Source organism: Vombatus ursinus, unplaced genomic scaffold, assembly GCF_900497805.2.
Source record: "Vombatus ursinus unplaced genomic scaffold, bare-nosed wombat genome assembly UNPS02014773.1, whole genome shotgun sequence".
Classification (NCBI taxonomy): Eukaryota; Metazoa; Chordata; class Mammalia; order Diprotodontia; family Vombatidae; genus Vombatus; species Vombatus ursinus.
The window spans coordinates 8,292,089-8,311,200 of record NW_020954551.1 but is presented as its reverse complement, the minus strand read 5'-3'; the positions used below and the strand labels follow the sequence as shown (position 1 = coordinate 8,311,200).

Below are 19,112 nucleotides of genomic sequence, written 5' to 3'. Positions count from 1 at the left end.
GGAAGGAAGGAAGGAAGGAAGGAAGGAAGGAAGGAAGGAAGGAAGGATCAAATGTGGCAATTTTCTGAGCATCTATCTTGCAGAAAGAGAAGACCTGGGTTCAGATTCTGCTTCTAATCCAAATTATGTGAGGAGTGGTGAGTTGCTTAACCTTTCTAAGCCTCTGTTTGCTCATCTACATAATGGGGATAATATTGTCCATGTCTTCTACCTCCCAGTGTGGCATAGTGGATGGAGATCTGGAGTTAGAACCAAGAAGTCTTGGATTCAGTTCTTTCTTCTAACACACCCTGCTAGGTGTCTCTGGGCAAGTCACTTAAACTTCTCGGTGCTCCTAGCTGCTCTCTAAGAGGGATAAGGTGTAGAGAAGGGACCAACCTCAACTGGTAGAACTCATCCAAAGAGTTTTCTTTCCTAATGAAATCACAAATCCAGTCCCTGGCCTTAAGAGTTATTATGATACCCAAATGGAATATGCTAAAAGCGCTTTGCAAACCTTCAAGGGCTCTATAAAGATCAGTCATTTTCTTCAGCTGTCCACATAATAGGGTCACGCTTCATTTTAGCAGAAGTAAACCCCCTGAAGCGTATTCCTTCTCAACTCTCACCTCCAAAGCTCTTCCAAGCACCAAATAAATACCTTATTTTAAAGGCAAACAACATTAGCTGAAGCAAACCAAACGGTGCAATTGCTGCCTCGGGATGGCTGTATCCAGATGATCTGAACCTCAAAACATGTGGCATAAGTTAGCAAACGCCAGCAGCTGTCGGGCCTTATTTGGAACACATTTTCACATGGAAATGGGATGGGGAAAGTTCTCCCCAGCCCAAGTTTACGTTCAGTCCAAATGATCCCGGGGAGCATGCTGCAAAAACAGTGGCAACTTTCTGAGCATCTGTCTTGCATTTGTCTTGCAAGTTAATTAACACATTTTGTCACTCCTACAGCTTTCATGGGAGAAGGGTGACAGACAGTGCCACCCCGGAGCTGGGTCAGGTGACAAAGGATCTCAAACACTGCCCTCTCTGATTGTGTCTGCAGGTGGGGGACACAAGGTGACTTCTCCACGAGCCACGCCCTGCCAGCTGTAAAGGTGAAGCTGTTCACTGAAAGCACAGGTGTCCTGGCCTTGGAGGACAAAGAACTCGGTCGGGTAAGGACACATAGGGGCCTGGAGGAGGGCTGGTCCTTGTGTGCCAAAACAGCAACCTCTTGCCTGAGAATGTATGACTGCTCTCCCTTCGCTCCCCCCAAACAGACATATCATCTAATAAGGCAGAAGAGAATCATGTTCTAATCTTGTCCTATAGAGAATGAGACAGCTTGGGAAAGGGAACAATGGTTACGAATGATGCTTCTAGGATGTTAGCCACATGTGAGGTCTAATTTGCTAAAGGGACAGGCAACGAAACATGGTAGGCTGTACCCCTTCAGACATTACATGAATAGTTTTTTTCACAGATGGGGAGATTGGTGTGATCGTAAGATCATAAATTTTGAGCTAGAAAAAACCTTAGAGGTCATCTAGTCCAACTCTGTCCTTTACAAAGAAGGAAACTGAGGCTCAAAGAGGTTAAAAGGTCTTAGAATCATAGACTTAGTGCTGGAAGGATCTTAAAGGTCACCAAGTCTAAACCCCTAATTTTACAGAGAAGGAAACAGGAGCCTGGTTCACTCAGGGAGTTATTAGCAGAGCTGGAATTCGAGCTTAGTTCCTCTGACTCCAAATCTCAGACTCTTTTTGGATGTAAATTGTCCAAATTCACAGAGCTAAGATGCTACCCCACATCCTCTGAACCCAAATCTAATGCTCTTTTTTAAAAAAATTTTTATTTTGAATTTATGGAATAAAACAAGCATTTTCTTAATATAGTATAATAAAAATGATGATTGCACATGAAACTGTAAATCTACTATGTCCAACTTGCTATTCCTTTTAAATACATAGTAGTTATTGTGTAAATTTCTTTTTTCTCCTTTTTTCTCCCTCCCCCCTGCCCTAGAGATGTCTACCATTAGACTCAAATAGGTGTGTGTGTATATATATATATATATATATAATATATGTATGTATATGTATATGTAAAATCATTCTATATGTACTTCTAATTATCAGTTCTTCATACGTACTTCATAGTTAATTTGGGTATTTATAATAATCAAAATGTCTTATCTGCTCAAAGTATCAAAATATCTTCCCAGAATGCCCCTCAATGCTCTGTCTACTGTCCCTCAGTGTTTCCTGCATGCTGCATTTTTTTTTCATTCTTTTATTGCAGGGAAAGAAGTAGAAAATAAAATTTCTAGCATAATGAATCTACCTGACCCGGGAAGTAATATTTCTCTGGCTTAAGCATACTCAGAACTAATAACATCCCTTAGATCTACACAAATACTCAATTTTTTTATTCATTTGCCCTTTACTCTGGCTTTTTTTATAACTGACAATTCCCTATCATTTTTTATACACTTAACCTAGTTATCCCAATATTTCACCAACTGTTGTATGTGAGTAGCCTTGTCCATAGCTAAAGAATCAATTGTCTACCACCTATCAGAGGTCAGAGACTATATGCCAAAAGAACCTAAAGAGTCCTATTTTCCCTAATTTGATTTTAGTAAGCATTTAGTAAATGCCCACTGTGTGCAATGCACTAAGGTTAGTACTGGGTGAAATGCAAAATTTAGATCCAAGCATTTATTAAGTACATACCATATTCCAGGCACTGTGCTAAGTGTTGGAGATATAAAAAGAAATGTAGAAACAGCCCCTACCTTCAATGAGCCCACATTTTAATGAAGCACGCAATATGTAAATAACTAGATATCTAGAAGTTAAACTCAGAGTAGGAAAAAGAGCTCTGAAAGGGAAAACCATTAGTAGCTGGGAGTCCTGGGAAAGGTCTCCTGCAGAAGGTGGGATTTGAGCTGGGTCTTGAAAGAAGCCAAGAAACTAAAAGGCAGAAATGGGGAAGGGGAGCATTTCAAGTTTGGGGCACAGTTAGGACAAAGGTAGGGCATGGTTCCTGCCCTCAAGAAACTTATAGTCTCTGAGTAGAAATTACCAGTGCTACTGAGGCATGGAAGACTATTTGCTCCTGCACTCAATGGCCCCAAATTTCTGGGGCATCCTAAGTTCTCCTGCTGGTTTTCATAGTCTTCTCCCCTCACTTTTTTCTGTCGCTGGCAAGCTGTTTACTGGCCCTTTCCCTACTGTTCGTATAACTGCTTCTATCAGTATAAGACAAAGTAACTTTTTCTCCACCATATTGTTGTTGTTCAATTGCTTTTCAGTAATGTCTGATTCTTTGTGACCCCATTTGGGCTTTTCTTGGCAAAGGTACTGGAATGGTTTGCCATTTTCTTTTCCAGTTTGTTTTATGGATGAGGAGACAGACAAACAAGGTCAGGTAACTTTCCCAGGCTTACACAGCTAGTAAGTGTCTGAGACCAAATTTGAACTCAGGTCTTCCTGACTCCAAGTCTGGCACTTTATCCACTGTGCAACTTAGCTGCCCCTTCTCCATCACATAGCTACTTCTGGATTACCAACTTTAATCTGCTATAGGCTTGGAAACTAAGCAACTGGGCTTGCTGGAACTTGAAAAATTAGAGTAAGTAGGCTCTGAGTGAAGAAGGGAAGGGATCTACCCTGACAAAAGTCCACGGATTTTGCAACTACTACTGGGGAATGCATTCTCAGGGATCATTTAGATTGAACATAAACTTGAGTTGGAAGAGAACTTTTCCCGTCATTTTCCCTTATTGGGGAAAAATTCCATTTTTGCTGGGCTATATTCAGAATGGTTGGGCTCATGACATCTGGATGTCATCAGGTATGACTTTCCAAAACTGTTTAGCCAGATAACCCTCTACAGTAACTACCCACTTTGGCTAAAATACCCAGATGGCTAACTAGCCCTGCTGCTCTTAAACTTGGGTGATTTCCATGGTCCAAGGGCTATATGCAACACACCCTAGCAAGTAAAATGGAAAACACACTGGATCTGACATCAGGAGATGTGTGTTTGTAACCTTGGTTCTTCTGCTTACTTAGAAAAGTCCCTTAAACTTTTAGAGCGCTGGTTCTCTATTCTATAAAATGAGGAGGTTGGATTGATGACTTCTAAGATGCCTTCCATCTCTAGAGTCACAAGTCTGTACCCCGCAAACATAAAGTCTAAAGAATCAGGACAGAAGGTTCATCAGGAGATAATGTGACTGAGTCAAGAGATCTCAGCTCTTGTCCTGTCCTTTCCATTAACTAGCTATATGATGTTGGGCAAGTCCCTTCACTAACTTTGCCTCCATTTTCTCATCTGGAAGACAAGGGGTTTGGAACAGATGCCCTACAAGGTCCTTTCCTGATTCCAATTTCTATGCTAGGAGAAATCTCATTTTCAAAGGGTTTTGTGCATGTGAGAGTGTGGAAGGGGGTGGGGGGAGGTGAGTGGGGGCATTATACCACAGTAGGGAATGGATGCCCAGAGGACCTGGCCACAGATGTCCTTCCCAAGTGTCCCCCTTAGATCTACTAAAGTGCCGTGTTGCTCTGGAGCTAACTCGGTGGTATCAGGAGCTGTCAACATCAAAGATAAAGCACATGTGTGCCTCAGCTGGGTAGATTAAGTACATGTTTACCAGCCAAGAATGTCCAGATGAAGTGTCTGTTCTAATCCTGGCCTTGGGCACATGGGAGGACCTTCATAACTCAGTGGGGTTGACAAAATGAAAAGGGCTGTGCGAACACGTCAGGACTAGTGGAAAGTTGGATGAAACTAATAGAACATCACCACTAACCTCCCCTTCTGTCTCATTGGCTGGCCGGGACCTCCTCAGATTGAGACCATGTGATAGAAAGACTCTTTGCGAAGAGGCCGGTAATGAGCTGAGCTGGGGCACCCTCGGCTCCTACAAATGGACAGCATATTGTGTGTGGGAAAAGCGTCCAGACTCCATATGGCAGAAGGCAGATTAATGAGCTCGAGAGCGCTGGTCGCCTAGTGCCTCTCACACTTTGCTTTTGCCAGAGAAGCAGGACAGCAGGGAGTCAGGGGGCTTTTCCTACTGCTGTTCCTAACCCTGTGGCTCAGTTCTCTCTTCCTCCTGCTCCTTTACTTCTCTTCTTTCTCCTTCTCTGTTGCTCTACTTCTGCTCTCGCCAGCTCAGCACCTGGTCATGGACATCTCACAGGCTTCTGAGACTGGGGCTTGAGAATTGGGGAGGGTCTTACAGTTCCCCCAGTCCAGGCCTCTCATTTTACCAGCAAAGAAACTAAGGCCCTAAGAGATACACTGTAAGAGATTAATAACAAATATCTATCGAATTGGGCTAAAAATGTCCAAGCTTGCACCAGTGTGAGAGCCAACACTACCTCTACCAAACTCTAGAATGAGCTTTCATCTGAACTCAATTGAATTCAATGCCAAAAAACAACAACAACAACAACATTAAATGCTTACCATGCTGGGCACTATGCGAGGCACCCAGAATAAAAAGACAAAAGCAAAACCAGTATCTGCCCTCAAGGAGCTTACAATCTATTGGGAGAGCTAGGATAGAAAGGACTTCATGGGATAAGATAGATTAGCCTAAGATAGGATAGATGGATGGGGAAAAGAGATAATAACTACACAGATGAGGGAGATGGCTGGTAACTGTGTGGATGGAGAAGAATAGTTACTATATGGATGAGGGAGATGGCTGGTAAGAGAGAAGGAAGGGTCAAGGATGACTGAGGTTATGAATTGAAGTAGCTATTAACTATTGAAAAAGTTCCTGTCCTCAAGGAGTTTGCATTTTGTTGGAGGAGAAAATATTTTCATATGTAAGTATATATAAACAAATACAAAGCAATTTGAGGTAGGAGAGACACAAGCAACTGAGGGGATGAGGAAAGGTCCCATGGCATATAGTGAGGGACTGAGCATTGAATAAGATTTTTATTCTTTTTAATAAATCTATGATTTTAGCAATAGAGGGAGCTCCTGATGAAGAATTTCTTCTGCCAGTGCAGTTCAACAATCCTCTGCAGCTACCGCTCTATTACCCCACATTGTCTTTATTCAATTATTATTGTCATTCATTATTTATTGTAGCCTCATTCTTATACTTACAAAGTAAATAAAAAGTAATTTGTTAATCAATCAGTAAGTCATTCAACAAGCCTTTGTGAAGTGTTTACTATGTTCCTGGTAACTATTAAACACCGGGGGTGGGCTCCAAGGTGGATCCTAGCGAGTGATAGATAAGCAAAGGCTTCCTGTAGGAATAGCTGGTACTCAGGCTAAAGATCCTCACCTGCTGAAGGCCAGACCCCGGGTTGTGGCCCCTGAAATATGAATGAGGGGGCTGGCCTAGCCATCCCATGACTCTGACGTGTCTCCTTTGAGTTTTTAGAGGTTACGTTTCATTCTCCTTGTATAAAGTCAAAATAGGGTTAGGTTATGATTCCTCAGAGAAAAATAGGTCTCTGCCCTCTTGGACTTCTTTGAGAAAGACACCCTGGTAAAGCTAAATCAGAAGATAACTTTCATATTACATCACATGAACCAAAAATGTTGACTGCCCAGTCACTATGTGAATCCCAAATCTCTCAACTCCAACCACAAACCTGAGAATGAGGGACTCACTCTAAAAGGCATTGCCTGATCCCCCACTCCCAGATCTAAGTACATTTTCTGTCCCCCACTTGCTTTGTTGTGTGACCCTGGGAAGATCATTTCAGCTCTCTGTGTCTCAGTTTCCTCATCTGTAAACGGATGGTCCCTAAGGTCCCTGACAACTCTATGATCCTAAATGTATACAAAACTAATGGGCATCTAAGGTAGTATTTGAACCCAGATCTTCCTGGTTTGAAGCCCAGTGTTCTGTCCATTACACCATGCTGCCTCTCACTTGTGTATGTATTGTTTACCCTAATAAAATGCAAACTCATTGAGGGCAGAAGCTGTTTCCTTTGTACCTTTGTATCCTCAGCCCCTACCATAGTATCTGCCACATAATCCATGCCTGTTGATTGACTGGTTGGTCATCTCAGGAAGTTGTCCTATGACCACATACTAAATTCATCATTTCTATGTTCTGGAGCCACGTAAAGTAGAAAACGGAATGTACTTTCTCTGACATTCTCCTGAGGAACAGTTTGCACACTGAGAAAAACAAACTCATGATTGCAAGATGACCATGGTTCCCTAAATTAGCAAATAGATATTTATGCATACCTGTCTTTTTTCTCTGTTTGGTCCAAGACACATGGTTTCCTTTATATAGGGAACTCCCAGGTTCAAAACTCCCTCTGCAGATGCAGACCAGCAACTTTTCTGCAGCTCATAATGTTAGAGGAAAATGAGATGTTAAATGACTTGCCCAGGGTCACACAGTATGTTTCAGAGGCAGGATTTGAACCCAGCTCTTCTGGATCCCTTGGCCAGCACTCCAATAATTACATCACACTGCCTCTCATGAGTCCATAGCCTTTAATAGATGAGCTGAAGGTGGAACTTCATGGAGACTTTCAGTATTAAGGAGCCCCCAAATGCTAGGAATAAGGGGAAATCCAGACTTAAGCATAGTGCCTCATACATAGAAGGGGCTTAATAAAATCTATTGAATTAAATTATTATTGAATTGCTCTCTTCCCTATGTGAACAAAACTGAGGTCAGTGTGATGACCAATAGGTCAGAAAATTTTCCCATGTCTGACTTCCTGAAAATTCTCTGAGAGGCTGCTCCAGATGATATTTCTCTGATCTGCACAGGTAAACTACTCTTAAGCAGGTCAATCAAAAGGTGGCCTCATCCTCTGTCTCTACTGTACATGGGCAAGGCAGAACAATAGCCAGTGAAATCCAGGAGGCATGTTGAAATCAAAAGGATTGAGTGCCCATCTCTGGTGTCATATGTCCAAAGCTTACAGCCAGATATCCTCTGATTCCCAAACATTTGGATCCAGCTCTTATCTCTTTCCTTAACTCTAGTCTTGCTGGACAGCTCCACCAGGATGTCCCAGAGGTTTCTAAACACAGGTCTAACACAGAACTCATTATCTTTCCCTCCCCAAATTCACCCCCTCTTCCTAGTTTCCCTTTTTTGGTCAAGGCAACCACCATCTTTACCTGAGTAATTACTCAGGTTCCCAACCTTAGCATCACCCCCTATATCATCAATTTCCAAATCTTGTCAATTCTACCTCCACCATATCTCTCATATCTCACCCCTTCTCTCACCTCACATGGCCACCACCCTATTTCCAGTCTTCATTGTCTGTCAGTTGGACTGGTAGAATAGCCTCGCAATTGATCTTCCTGTCTCTAGATTCTCCCTTATCCAACCTGCCCTCCACACAGCTGCCAAAATGATAATCTTGGGGGCAGCTAGGTGGCACAGTGGATGAGAGCGCCAGCCCTGAAGTCAGGAGGACCTGAGTTCAAATCCAGCCTCAGACCAAACACTTGACACTTACTAGCTGTGTGACCCTGAGCAAGTCACTTAACCCCAATTGCCTAAAAAAATGATAATCTTAAAGCTCCATTGCAAGAAAAACTCCCTGATGCCTTGAGGGCATCTCATTTTTATAATTCTATGCCCAGTGCCCAACAAAGTGCCTGGAATTTCACCAATGCACATCAATTGGTTTTCATTCTAGGATAAAATGCAAACCCTTCTGTTTGGCATCAAAAGCCCTTCCCAATCTGGTCCTAACTTAGCGTTCCAGACTGACTTCACACCACGCCCCCTCATGTGCTCTATATTACAGTCAAAGTGGCTTACTTGCTGTTCTCCATATGTGACACTCCACAGGACAAAGTGCATGACAATCTTCCATGCCTGCTATGTTCTCCCTCCTCACTTCTGCCTCTTGGAATCCCTGGAGTCCTCCAAGGCTCAGTTCAAGCCCCACCTGCTACAGGAGGCTTTTTCAGATATCCCCCATCCCCATTGCACTCTTCCCACAAAAAAACACTTGGCATTTGTATAATTTTTATAATTGTATTTGCTTATTTGTATATGTTATTTGCTACCCCCACCAGAATGGAAATTCCATGAATGAATGAATTAATGAGTATTTATTAAGTACTTACTACATGTCAATCACTCTGCTAAGCACTAGGAATACAAATATAAAAAGACAGCCCATGACCTCAAGGAGCTTACATTTTAATAAAAGAAGACAACATATATAGGGAATGAGTGGCCAAAAAGGGGAGTTTTGATCTGGGAAGTCAAAGAGGTGGTAAGTTGATGTATAGGGCAGTCATTTAATAGATAGGCCTTTTCCAGAAATTATGGTATTGCTAATTTGATTACTCATCCCAGAGGAGGTGGTGTAAAGTTAGAGGCAAGGAGATGGTACTGAGGTTAAGGGGATATGAAGGCAGCAAATAGAAAGAGAGCAAAAGGTCCTGGGTGGTTGGGAGGATGGCTGGATGGGATATGAAGATAAATTGTTTATTGTTTATTTGTGTCTTTGTGACCCCATCACCTAACACAGTGTCTGGTGCTCAATAAAAGATTGTGAATGGAATAACAGCATAAAGAGAGGGAGACAGTGACCCCAACACCTCCCCAGACATCATAGCCACATCCATCTTCTTAGCCTCAACAAAACACTCAATACCTCTATCACCACATATTCTGATCACCATAGAAATGAGCTAGTCTGATCCAAGACATACCAACCCCCTCCTAACACCCTAAATACTCCAGCAGAAACAACACTACAATCAAGCCCTAGTTGTCCTCCCCTAGGTAATTGTCTGCCGTTTACTCTGCTGACACTATTGTCTCTTTCTATACCATTGCGCTTGTCCCAGGAGTCATTCTTCTAGTGCATGCTTGGTTACTAGAATTGCTAGAAAAAGTTCTGACCATAAGCACAAGAATTTTTGAAAATAAAAATGAAGAGATATTTGTAGAGCATTTTGCAAACCTTAAAGCACATATAAGTGCTCACTATTATTATTAATTAATATTATTCAAGACCTACCAGAGGCACTTCACAAAGTGATCCACTCAAGCTAGCATATCCTCTGTAGGAGAGCTTTCCCCAATCCTGGACAAGTTTGCCTTTCCTCATTCTGTGTCTACACTGTGATCAGCAGTGTGTGACAACCTTTCTACTTTCCATTCTTTGCTGAAAACTTCCACAAAACTGCCCCAGGTTCAACATAAGAACATGAGAAGAGCCTACTCACAGAGCTGCAAAGGACATTTTTAGCCCAGGATTTGGGCAAAGTTTCTTTGCTATTAAAGATTAACAGGTAGGGCTCCAATAATGCCTTTTTTAAAAAGAAGTCATAAAAAAGAGATTTCCAACCAAAAGCAGGCCTGGTTATTTCAGAGTAAGCCCTTTCTTCCTGAGTTCATGGAAGCCATCAGATGTGCCTGCCCAGCATGACAGGAAGAGAGGACTTGGGCATTGCAGCAAAATGAGGGTGGTGTTCATGGACAAGCTTCCTGGTGCAATGTCAAGGACTCTGGCTATGGAGGAAGAAGGTCTTGGTATATATCCCAATTCTGTGGCTTCACTAAGCACAGCTACTTACTGCCTGTGACTTAGGGCAGGCCACTTAACCTCTGTTTCCTCATCTGTAAAATGAGAGGGCTGAACCAGAAGTGAACCAGACCTCTGAGGTCCCTTCCCCCTCTGAGTCTATTATCAAAGTGGAAAAAGCATTTCTTCCTTCTTCTTCTTCTCAGTCACGGTGATTTTTACCAATTTAGAAGCCCTTGGCTTTCCTAGGAGGTTTTTATGCTAATGTATAAATTGGAAATATTACACTTCCTCAATCTCTGGATCCACATGGTAGTCTTAGAATGTGGGGGATTTCAATTACTTCAGCCCCTTCCTTTTCTGTAGGCCAGTGTGTGGAAGATCAATGATTGCTAACTATATCATTTATGAATTCCAGGGACGGCAATCATATGTGTTTGTAATTTACACTGAAAATGTGTTTACCAAACTATTTCCATATATGGGAGGTTATAGACAAGACTAGCATGGGCAGGCATCATTAGACTTTCAGCTTCTTGAGCAGGAACAATCTTTGGACTTTCTTTGTATCACTATCACTTAACACAATGCCTGGCATACAGTAGGTATTTAATTAATGTTTGCCACTAGATTGTGACTGATTGATGAATGGGTTGTGATATGCATGGTGGGAAATAATAAGCAGCTAGGTGGTACAGTGGATAAAGCACAGGCCTGGAGACAGGGACACCTGAGTTCAAATGTGACTGCAGAAACTATCTGTGTGACCCTGGCCAAGTCACTTAATCACAGTTTGCCTCAGTTTTCTCATACGTAAAATGAGATAATAATATCACCTACCTTCAGGATCAAATGAGATAATATGTATAAAGCCTGTGCCTGTCACAAAATAAGCATTGTACAAATAAGCTATTAATATTATTTACAATGATGAGATCACAGATTCCCTCGAACAGGTGAGTATTTCTGTCTATATGCACAGTCCTTAGTAAGCAGTTGTTGCTTGATAAATACTTGTTTTGCGAATGAGTGAATCTGTGCCTTTCAATTCAATAAGCACTTATGACTATGATATATTCATCATGAACATTAGTGTAATTAGAATCATATTGATAGCTTATTAATAGAAATGTTTGTTGAATAGAACTGAGATTCTTAGGCATCTACTCTGTGTCAGGCACTGTGTTAACACTGGGCATATAAAGAAAAAAGTAAAACAATCTTGGCCTCAAGGAACTTCCATGCTAGTGAGTTAAAAGGGGACACATATAAATTCATGGTCACTTGAGAAGGAAGATGTCCTCTGGGTATGTTTGGGTGCATCAGGAAAATCTGTCTGAAGGCTCCGAGAGTAGCCCTGTAGGAAAACAAGGTTTCAAAGAGATTGATGAAGGCCCACACTCCAGACATGAGGGATGGAGATTGAAGATGTAGGGAATGGCTATTAGCCCAGCTTGGCTAGAATATCAATTGCCAGAGAAGTTATCTGAAATGAGACTAGGACAGGAAGTTAGAATGATATTGTGGAGGACCTTAAACCCCAAGCTAAGGAGTTTGTACTTCTTTATGAAGAAAATGAAGCCACTGAAGGAGTTTGAATGGGCCAATGGCCTGGTCAGACCTGTGCTTAAGAGGCTTCTTTTGGAAGCTGTGTACAAAGAGGATGGATTGGAGAGAATAGGAAACAGGAAGCACAATTGGGAGATCTTTACTAAAGCCTAGGAGAGGGGATGAGGGCTGAACCAGAGTACCAGATGTGTGCATGGAAAAGAGGGAACAGGCATGAGCAATGTCTTGGAGGTAGAACTGACAAGAGTTGACGACTGATTGGATGTGGTTGAGTTGAGTGGGGAGAGAGGAAGACAGAGGGGTGAAGGATAACCCTGAGGTTATGAGCATTGGTGACTGGGAGTGATGGCACCTTCAACAGAAATGGGAAAGTGATTAGAATTCTAAATATTCTTTTGTTTCCCTTTTTCCCACTTGGCTTAGCCTTATTTCTGTCCTAGCCAGAGATCTTCTCAAAAAAGCATAAACAGTATTTCCCACTTATATTTCATTCCATTTGGAAAAGACCTCAGAAGTCATCTGCTCCAGCCTTTAAACAAATAGAATCTCCACTATAATACAGTGGACAAGTGGACAATTTTCAAGCCCTCCTCTACTTAACTGCTATAAATCCTCATTCCACTCCCATCCCTCACATACTTTTGAGAGGAAACCCTCACTCATTCTTTCACAGTAAACCCATTTATCCATTTCTTTCTTTCCTGTGGTCTTAGTGAACTGGACATGAAACTCCTAATAAGAACATGTTGTGCTATGCTACCAACCACCATGCAGTCCTCATTAATCTCTCCTAGCATGGAGTCCCTGGTAGGGCAGAGACATTACTATATCCAGCTGACCTCTACTAGCTGCAGTTTCAACTCTTCCTGTTCTGTCATGAATGAAGATGAAGAACAATTGGCCACTATCCCCCTTTCTAAATGTCCTTGAAATGTTTCAGGGAAGATGATAAGTGACTGTGACTTTTGACCTTTCCTTAATGGGTCTGTTAATCATTTTGATTCCTGAACCTTTCTCAATTCCCCCACAAGACGTGGAGCTATAAACATTACTTCAGTAAGAGCGCAATCAATGGCCAGCATATCGAAAAGATGATCTTTCAGTTCTCATGTGTGACAACCTTGTTAATATCTCCATCATCAAATTAATTTTTTAAAATAGTATCTCCATGGCTGTCCATGAATAATTCCCTCTCGGTTTGTGGGACATTCTGACTCAAAGACTGTTTGATTCTATCAGTGTATTGTCAAGGGCAGGTAGAGGAAGAAGAAAATGAACTCAAAAGAGGAGGGAGTGCATTCCAGGCATGAAGCTTATGCACCTGTGCAAGGGCCCAGCGTTGGGAGGGGTGATCTTGGAATGATGGCCAGGCAACTCTATTCGGGCTAAAGATCAAAAACTCTTTGGTTTGAAGACCCCAGCCTGAGGTTATGCTCTTCTGCTATTCCCCATGAAAATCCACTGTCACTTTCATGCCCTGAGGTAGCATAAGACCAAAAATTCCTAGGAGAGCATGTGTGTCTTAATTAATTTTTATCAATTTTCTTCCATATGAGGAAGGAGACTTTTGAAAGGTCAGATCCAGGGTAGGAAGAAAATGGGAGGAATGCAAAGGAAGGAGGCCCTTCAGGCCATCTGATCTTGTGTGCATATCCTTTCTTCTTCCCCAACCCATCCCATCGCATTCTCCTGCAGTGCACAACAAGCCATATGTTGCCACCAACCCACTGAGACGTGACTTGCTCTAATGTGCAGGAGGCTGACATATCTTCAATGAAGCTACAGTGTCTGGATCATTTAAATCCCCCAACCTCCTCCTCTCCTCTGAATGAAGCAAGAGCAATTTGAAAAAGAACGCACCTCCCAAGCACTTGGAGGGCATAGACACTTGGTAAAAAACAAAGCCCACACCACCCACCAGACGAACTATGGCTCTCTGCCATGGCAATACAAAATTCAGGGGGCTCCAGCTTTTGTTGGGCCTATATTTAGTTTGCTTTCCATCGAGTTTGGGTTTTTTCAAATATTTTACTCCTATCCCTCTCACATCCCCCAGATCCCATGTGGCTTACTAGGGCTCTCTTTGCGAAACCAAGAGCCAACATCCGAGACTTTTTTCTCTTTTTTTTAATTGAATGAAAACTGGTCGTGATCATGAAGATATGGTCTGTGGGTGGTGGTGGTGGTAATTATTGTTTCTATTGTTGTTTTTTCAATAGTGGTGAAAGATTATACCAATCTATCCATACACTTTCACTTGGTCCCGCTCATAGAGTAGATAGCTAGACACGGAGACAGGAAAACCTGAGCTCAAATCCTTCTTCAGTGCTTAGTAGCTGTATGACTCTGGGCAAGTCACTTAACCCTCTGGGCCTACTTCTTCATCTTAACAAGAGGGGGTTGGACTCAAAGATTTTTAAGATGCTTCCAGCTTTAAATCTATGCTCATATGATTCTCTAAGACTGTGGACACCAATTCTATCTGGGGCTAGGCAAGAAACTCCTTAACCACGGACATAACAAAGCCAATAGCTGCTTAGAACTATGTCCACAAATTTAGTTAACTGTTCATATCCTTTGACCCAGTGATATTACCACTAGGTCTATACAGCAAAGAAATTTTTTTAAAAAGAGGAAAATCCCCATGTATACAAAAATCTTTATAGCAATTGTTTTTGGGGTGGCCAAGAATTGTAAACTGAGGGTGTGGCTATCAGTTAGGGAAAGGTGAATGTTTGTTTAGACGATGGTTTATGAAACAACTAAGGGGATGGTTTCAGAGAAACCTAGGTATGAACTAATATGCAGTGCAGTGAGCAAAACCAGGAGAACAAATTGTGTAATAACTTTATTATAAATACAAACAACTTTGAAAGGCTCTGATCAAGCAATGATCCACCATCATTCCTCATGAAGAATATGCCAGTCTCCTGACAGAGAGGCAATGGATTAAATATGGAGGATGAGATATGATATGTAAAATACATATTCTTGACAATGGTCAGCCAAGGTAATTTATCTTCTTTACCACGTTAGAAGGTTTCGTTTTCCTTTTTTCCAGCAGAGAGAAGGTGGTAGAAGAAAGAGAAAATAAATACCTGATAACTGGGAAAAATAAAGCTAAAAAAATAAAGGCAGTTTAGTCCACATAGGGATTGGGCACCATGGTGTAATGGAAAGAACACTGGACCAGGTGTCGGGAGATCTGACCTAACCTTGGTGCTGCCACTAACTTGATCCTGTGACTCTCATTTTTCCTCTTTAGATCTCACTATTTTCATATGTAAAATTTTTTAAAAGCATTAGAATGGAAGGTTTCCAAAACCCCTTCCAGACCTATTGAAGAATGACTTTCTATAAATCCTTGTCCTCTTCAGCATTGAGCTCTAACCACTAACCACTGAGTAGCCAGAGAAACCAGCACGTGCCCCTCAGCCCTCACCCTAGAAGCTGTAATACAATAGCCTCACAATCCCACCCTGAGAATTACAGATAAAAGCATATTTCCCCTTTTGTTGCATGATATAATAAGTGTGATTTGATCCTCGCTCTTACGAGAACCATAAACCTGTAATCTTAGCAGGTGTAGAAATAAAAAAACATGTCTTCTGAGTCTTGCCCTTTATAATGGCAGCAAAAGGCTTCTGTGCCTCCTAATTTAAGTTGCTACCACCTCAAATTACTTTCATCTGGGTAAACCATCCTTGCTTAACAAAGGACAATGACCAAGGGAATGGTCTGGCTGCTGGAAAGAACACTGCCTCAGAAATAAGAGGACCTGAATTCAAATCTTGTTTGGCGATGTCATCTCTCTGGGCCTCAGTATCCTCATCTATAAGACAGAGTTGGACTAGATGGGCTCTGATGCCTCTTTCAGCTCAAGATATCATTAATTCCTTCTAACCACTCTTTTTTCTCTTAAAAGAATTTCATGGACTACATCCTTACATACAAGCCATTGACCTTAGGAAACAGAATCTGCTAACAAAGACTCGAGTCCCATTTGAATTCTTCATCTGGATGCCATTTAATGATAGATGAGAGTCTCCCTGACACATCTCAGATCTTTTTTCCAGTTTTGAATACTTTATTCCCTGCCCTCTGTAAGTCTATTCACTTCCTTTTGGTCATGCTAAATGGTTTGCCTTCACATGTAGGCTAAGTGGGCACTCACCTAAGTGGCATCATTTGGGGGCCAATGGTGCGGCAATGATTTCCCACATGTCAAACCATCCTGTTCAAAGATCTCAAGCTTCAGCATCACAAATTCATTTCTAGAAGCAAAGACTGTAGACTCAGAAGCAACATTGTACAGTGTGAAGGAGTCTGGTTTGGAAGTCAGAGGACCGAATTCTAAATCTTGTCTTCATCACCATCCAATCATACTGATTGCATGACTTTGGACAAGCTGCTTAACCTTCTCTGAGGCTCATTTTCCTCATCTGCAAAATGAGGGGGTTAGGTTAGACTAAGTGGCTTCTAAGGACCCTTCTAACCAAAAATCGGTGATTCTGGGATCTCTAAGATCCCATCTAACTCTTTGCCCTGCTTCAAACACAAATATTCCCTGACTAGTCTCTACCCTCTGTTTAAAGACCTTCCCTGGGAGGGAGATTACTCAGAGAGGTGACTCTTCCTTTGTAAGAATTAAGAAGTTGTTCCTTATCTTGAACTGAAATATGCCTCCTTGTAATTTCCACTCACTCATCCTAGCTCCATTCTCTTCGGCCAAGCTGAAGAAGGCAAATCCTTTCACATGACAACCCTTCAAATATTTTGAGATCTCTGTTCCCCCTCCCCCATTAAATCATCTCTTCTCTAAGCTCGACATCACTAATTCTTTTAATTGATGCTTATATAAAATGTTTGAAGTGCCCTCCCCACACTGGCCACCCTCCAGTTGGGTAATCTTTCTCTTTAAATGAAAAACAGAGTATTCAAGATGTGGTCTGACCAAGAGGCAACCTTCAGGGCTCTATAGCCTCCCCTTGGCTTTGAAGTGGTCTTATTTTATTCCCCTCACAAGATTACATCATTTTAAAGGAAAGAATAATATGAATTAAACAGGATAGAGCCTCCTGCTTCTATGGGACTTCAGGGTGAGGAAATCCTCTCTACTAATACAGGTAAGACTCTGCAAGTCTTAGAAAGCTTCCTAGAGCACTGAATGGTTAAGTTACTTACCCAGCATCACACAGTCAGTATATGTCTAAGGCCAGACTTGAACCCACACCTTCTTGACTTGAATCAGTTCACTATCTTTTGTAGGAAGCTGCCTTTCATAAGATGGACAACGAATTAATTAACCTGAAGCTGAAGGTAGAGACCTGAGGAAATGGAGCACAATAGAGGCTGACTATAAAGTGGAATGAGAGCTATCCAACCTTTGACAACTCATGAGTATATTAATACATTAACAAAATCAGATAAGAATTCCATTTTAATCTGGTTCAGGCTACTCTCAAGAGTGTTGTGTGCCACATTTGTCCCATGTGTCTGACACCTCTGAGATTCTACCTTAATCATCAAATTTGTCTCCAAATAACTTTGGACTTTTCCTCCAAAATCAAATTTACCCTCAGGAAATTAAGCTTTCCTATTATTGAGTATCTTCCGAAGAAAAGGTTCTGGGCTCTCCAAACAACACCCAAAGAATCCCATAGGGTAAGGTCGGCATAGTATGATAGGTATCATTCCAGATTTGGTGTTGTAAAGATACGGGATAGACTATCTATGAGATCCTGGATAAGTCACACAACTTCTCTGAACCTCAGGCAACTTCCTAGGACTCACCTGCTCATTGATGAGTCATGACATCACTGAAAGAAGTATATGACCTTCCAAGGGGATGACTTTGAATGGGCTCTTACTTATTAGTTCAGATATCAATCTCCATGTTTTCTCATGGAATACAGTAGAATGTGAAAACATTTGTTAAGCGCTTATACAGATACATTTTAGTAGAAGGGAGGGTATATATTAAGGCATACTATACTATAGTATAGTATAGTATCTAGATACTAACCAGATGGGAAGGTACCAAAAAGAAACATCTTATTTCCCAGTTTTGCCTAGGATTTCTGACACTATTACATTGGCAACACTATTAAATTATTTGAGGTAATTAATCACTTTTTCACCAAGCAATGCTTGCCAGAAATAGACCTAAGCTTCAGTCAAGCTAGCCAGTGAAATGCCTTCTATTCTAGAGTCTTTCTAATCTTATATGCAGAATTTCTTTTGTAAAGAGGCAGTGTAGTTATAGTAGATAGAGAACTGGGCATGGATTAAGGATAATCTTGGATTCCAATCATCTAATATCCATTGTACTACATTAGGCAAGTTACTTAACCACCCCAAGTCTCCATCTTCTCATCTGCAAAAAGGGAATAATTCCTTCAATGGCTGCCCCTCAGAGTCGTGATGAGGTTCAAGTGAAATAATGTAAGATAAGCGTAATGCAAATATTAAAGCAGTCTATGTGTCAATTACTACTACAACTGCGGCTTGAATGCCAGTGTGAACCACTCTAATAGAAGAACAGAGCACAATGTCTTCTTCCCAACTCTCTATGATGGCTTTGTGGTCTTCACTTCCTCAGGGTGTCTCATCAAGGCCACTTACCTCCTCTTCTCTCTTACTCTGAGGAAAAGGACCTTGGGAGCAAACACCTGGAGAGCCACTTTCTGGTATTCTCTCCATTGGTTTCTCCTTTAGCAGTGTGCTTTCTAATTTAAATAAAATAAAATATACATTTCCAGGGCAACCATTCCCCTTAACGTTTTTCCCTCCCAAGGCTTTCTAGCTCTGGGTTCCCATGTCTTCACCCCACCCCTGCCTCCAAATGAGATTTAAAGCTATAATTCTGGGGGTTGGGGGGAAGAGGGCTGGGTTTGGAATGAGAAACCCTGGGGTAAAATCCTGGCTCTTACTTTTAACCTGTGGAACCCTCAACATCTCTGGGTCTCTTTCATTTTTCATCTGTAATATGGTGGAAATTGGACTGATTCTCTCTACAATCCCTTATAGCTCTCAGTATATGAGGGC

At 41.7% G+C, this 19,112-nt stretch overlaps 1 protein-coding gene across 2 annotated transcripts in view; it reads left to right on the top strand.

Annotated features, from left to right (window-relative positions):
• CADPS (calcium dependent secretion activator) overlaps positions 1-19,112 on the top strand; it is a 464,921-nt gene that overhangs the window by 221,075 nt on the left and 224,734 nt on the right. For both annotated transcript variants that reach the window (XM_027864021.1, XM_027864023.1), the window contains exon 6: positions 1,043-1,154. In XM_027864021.1, coding sequence (XP_027719822.1) covers positions 1,043-1,154 — 112 coding nt within the window. The remainder of the gene's footprint in view (positions 1-1,042; positions 1,155-19,112) is intronic.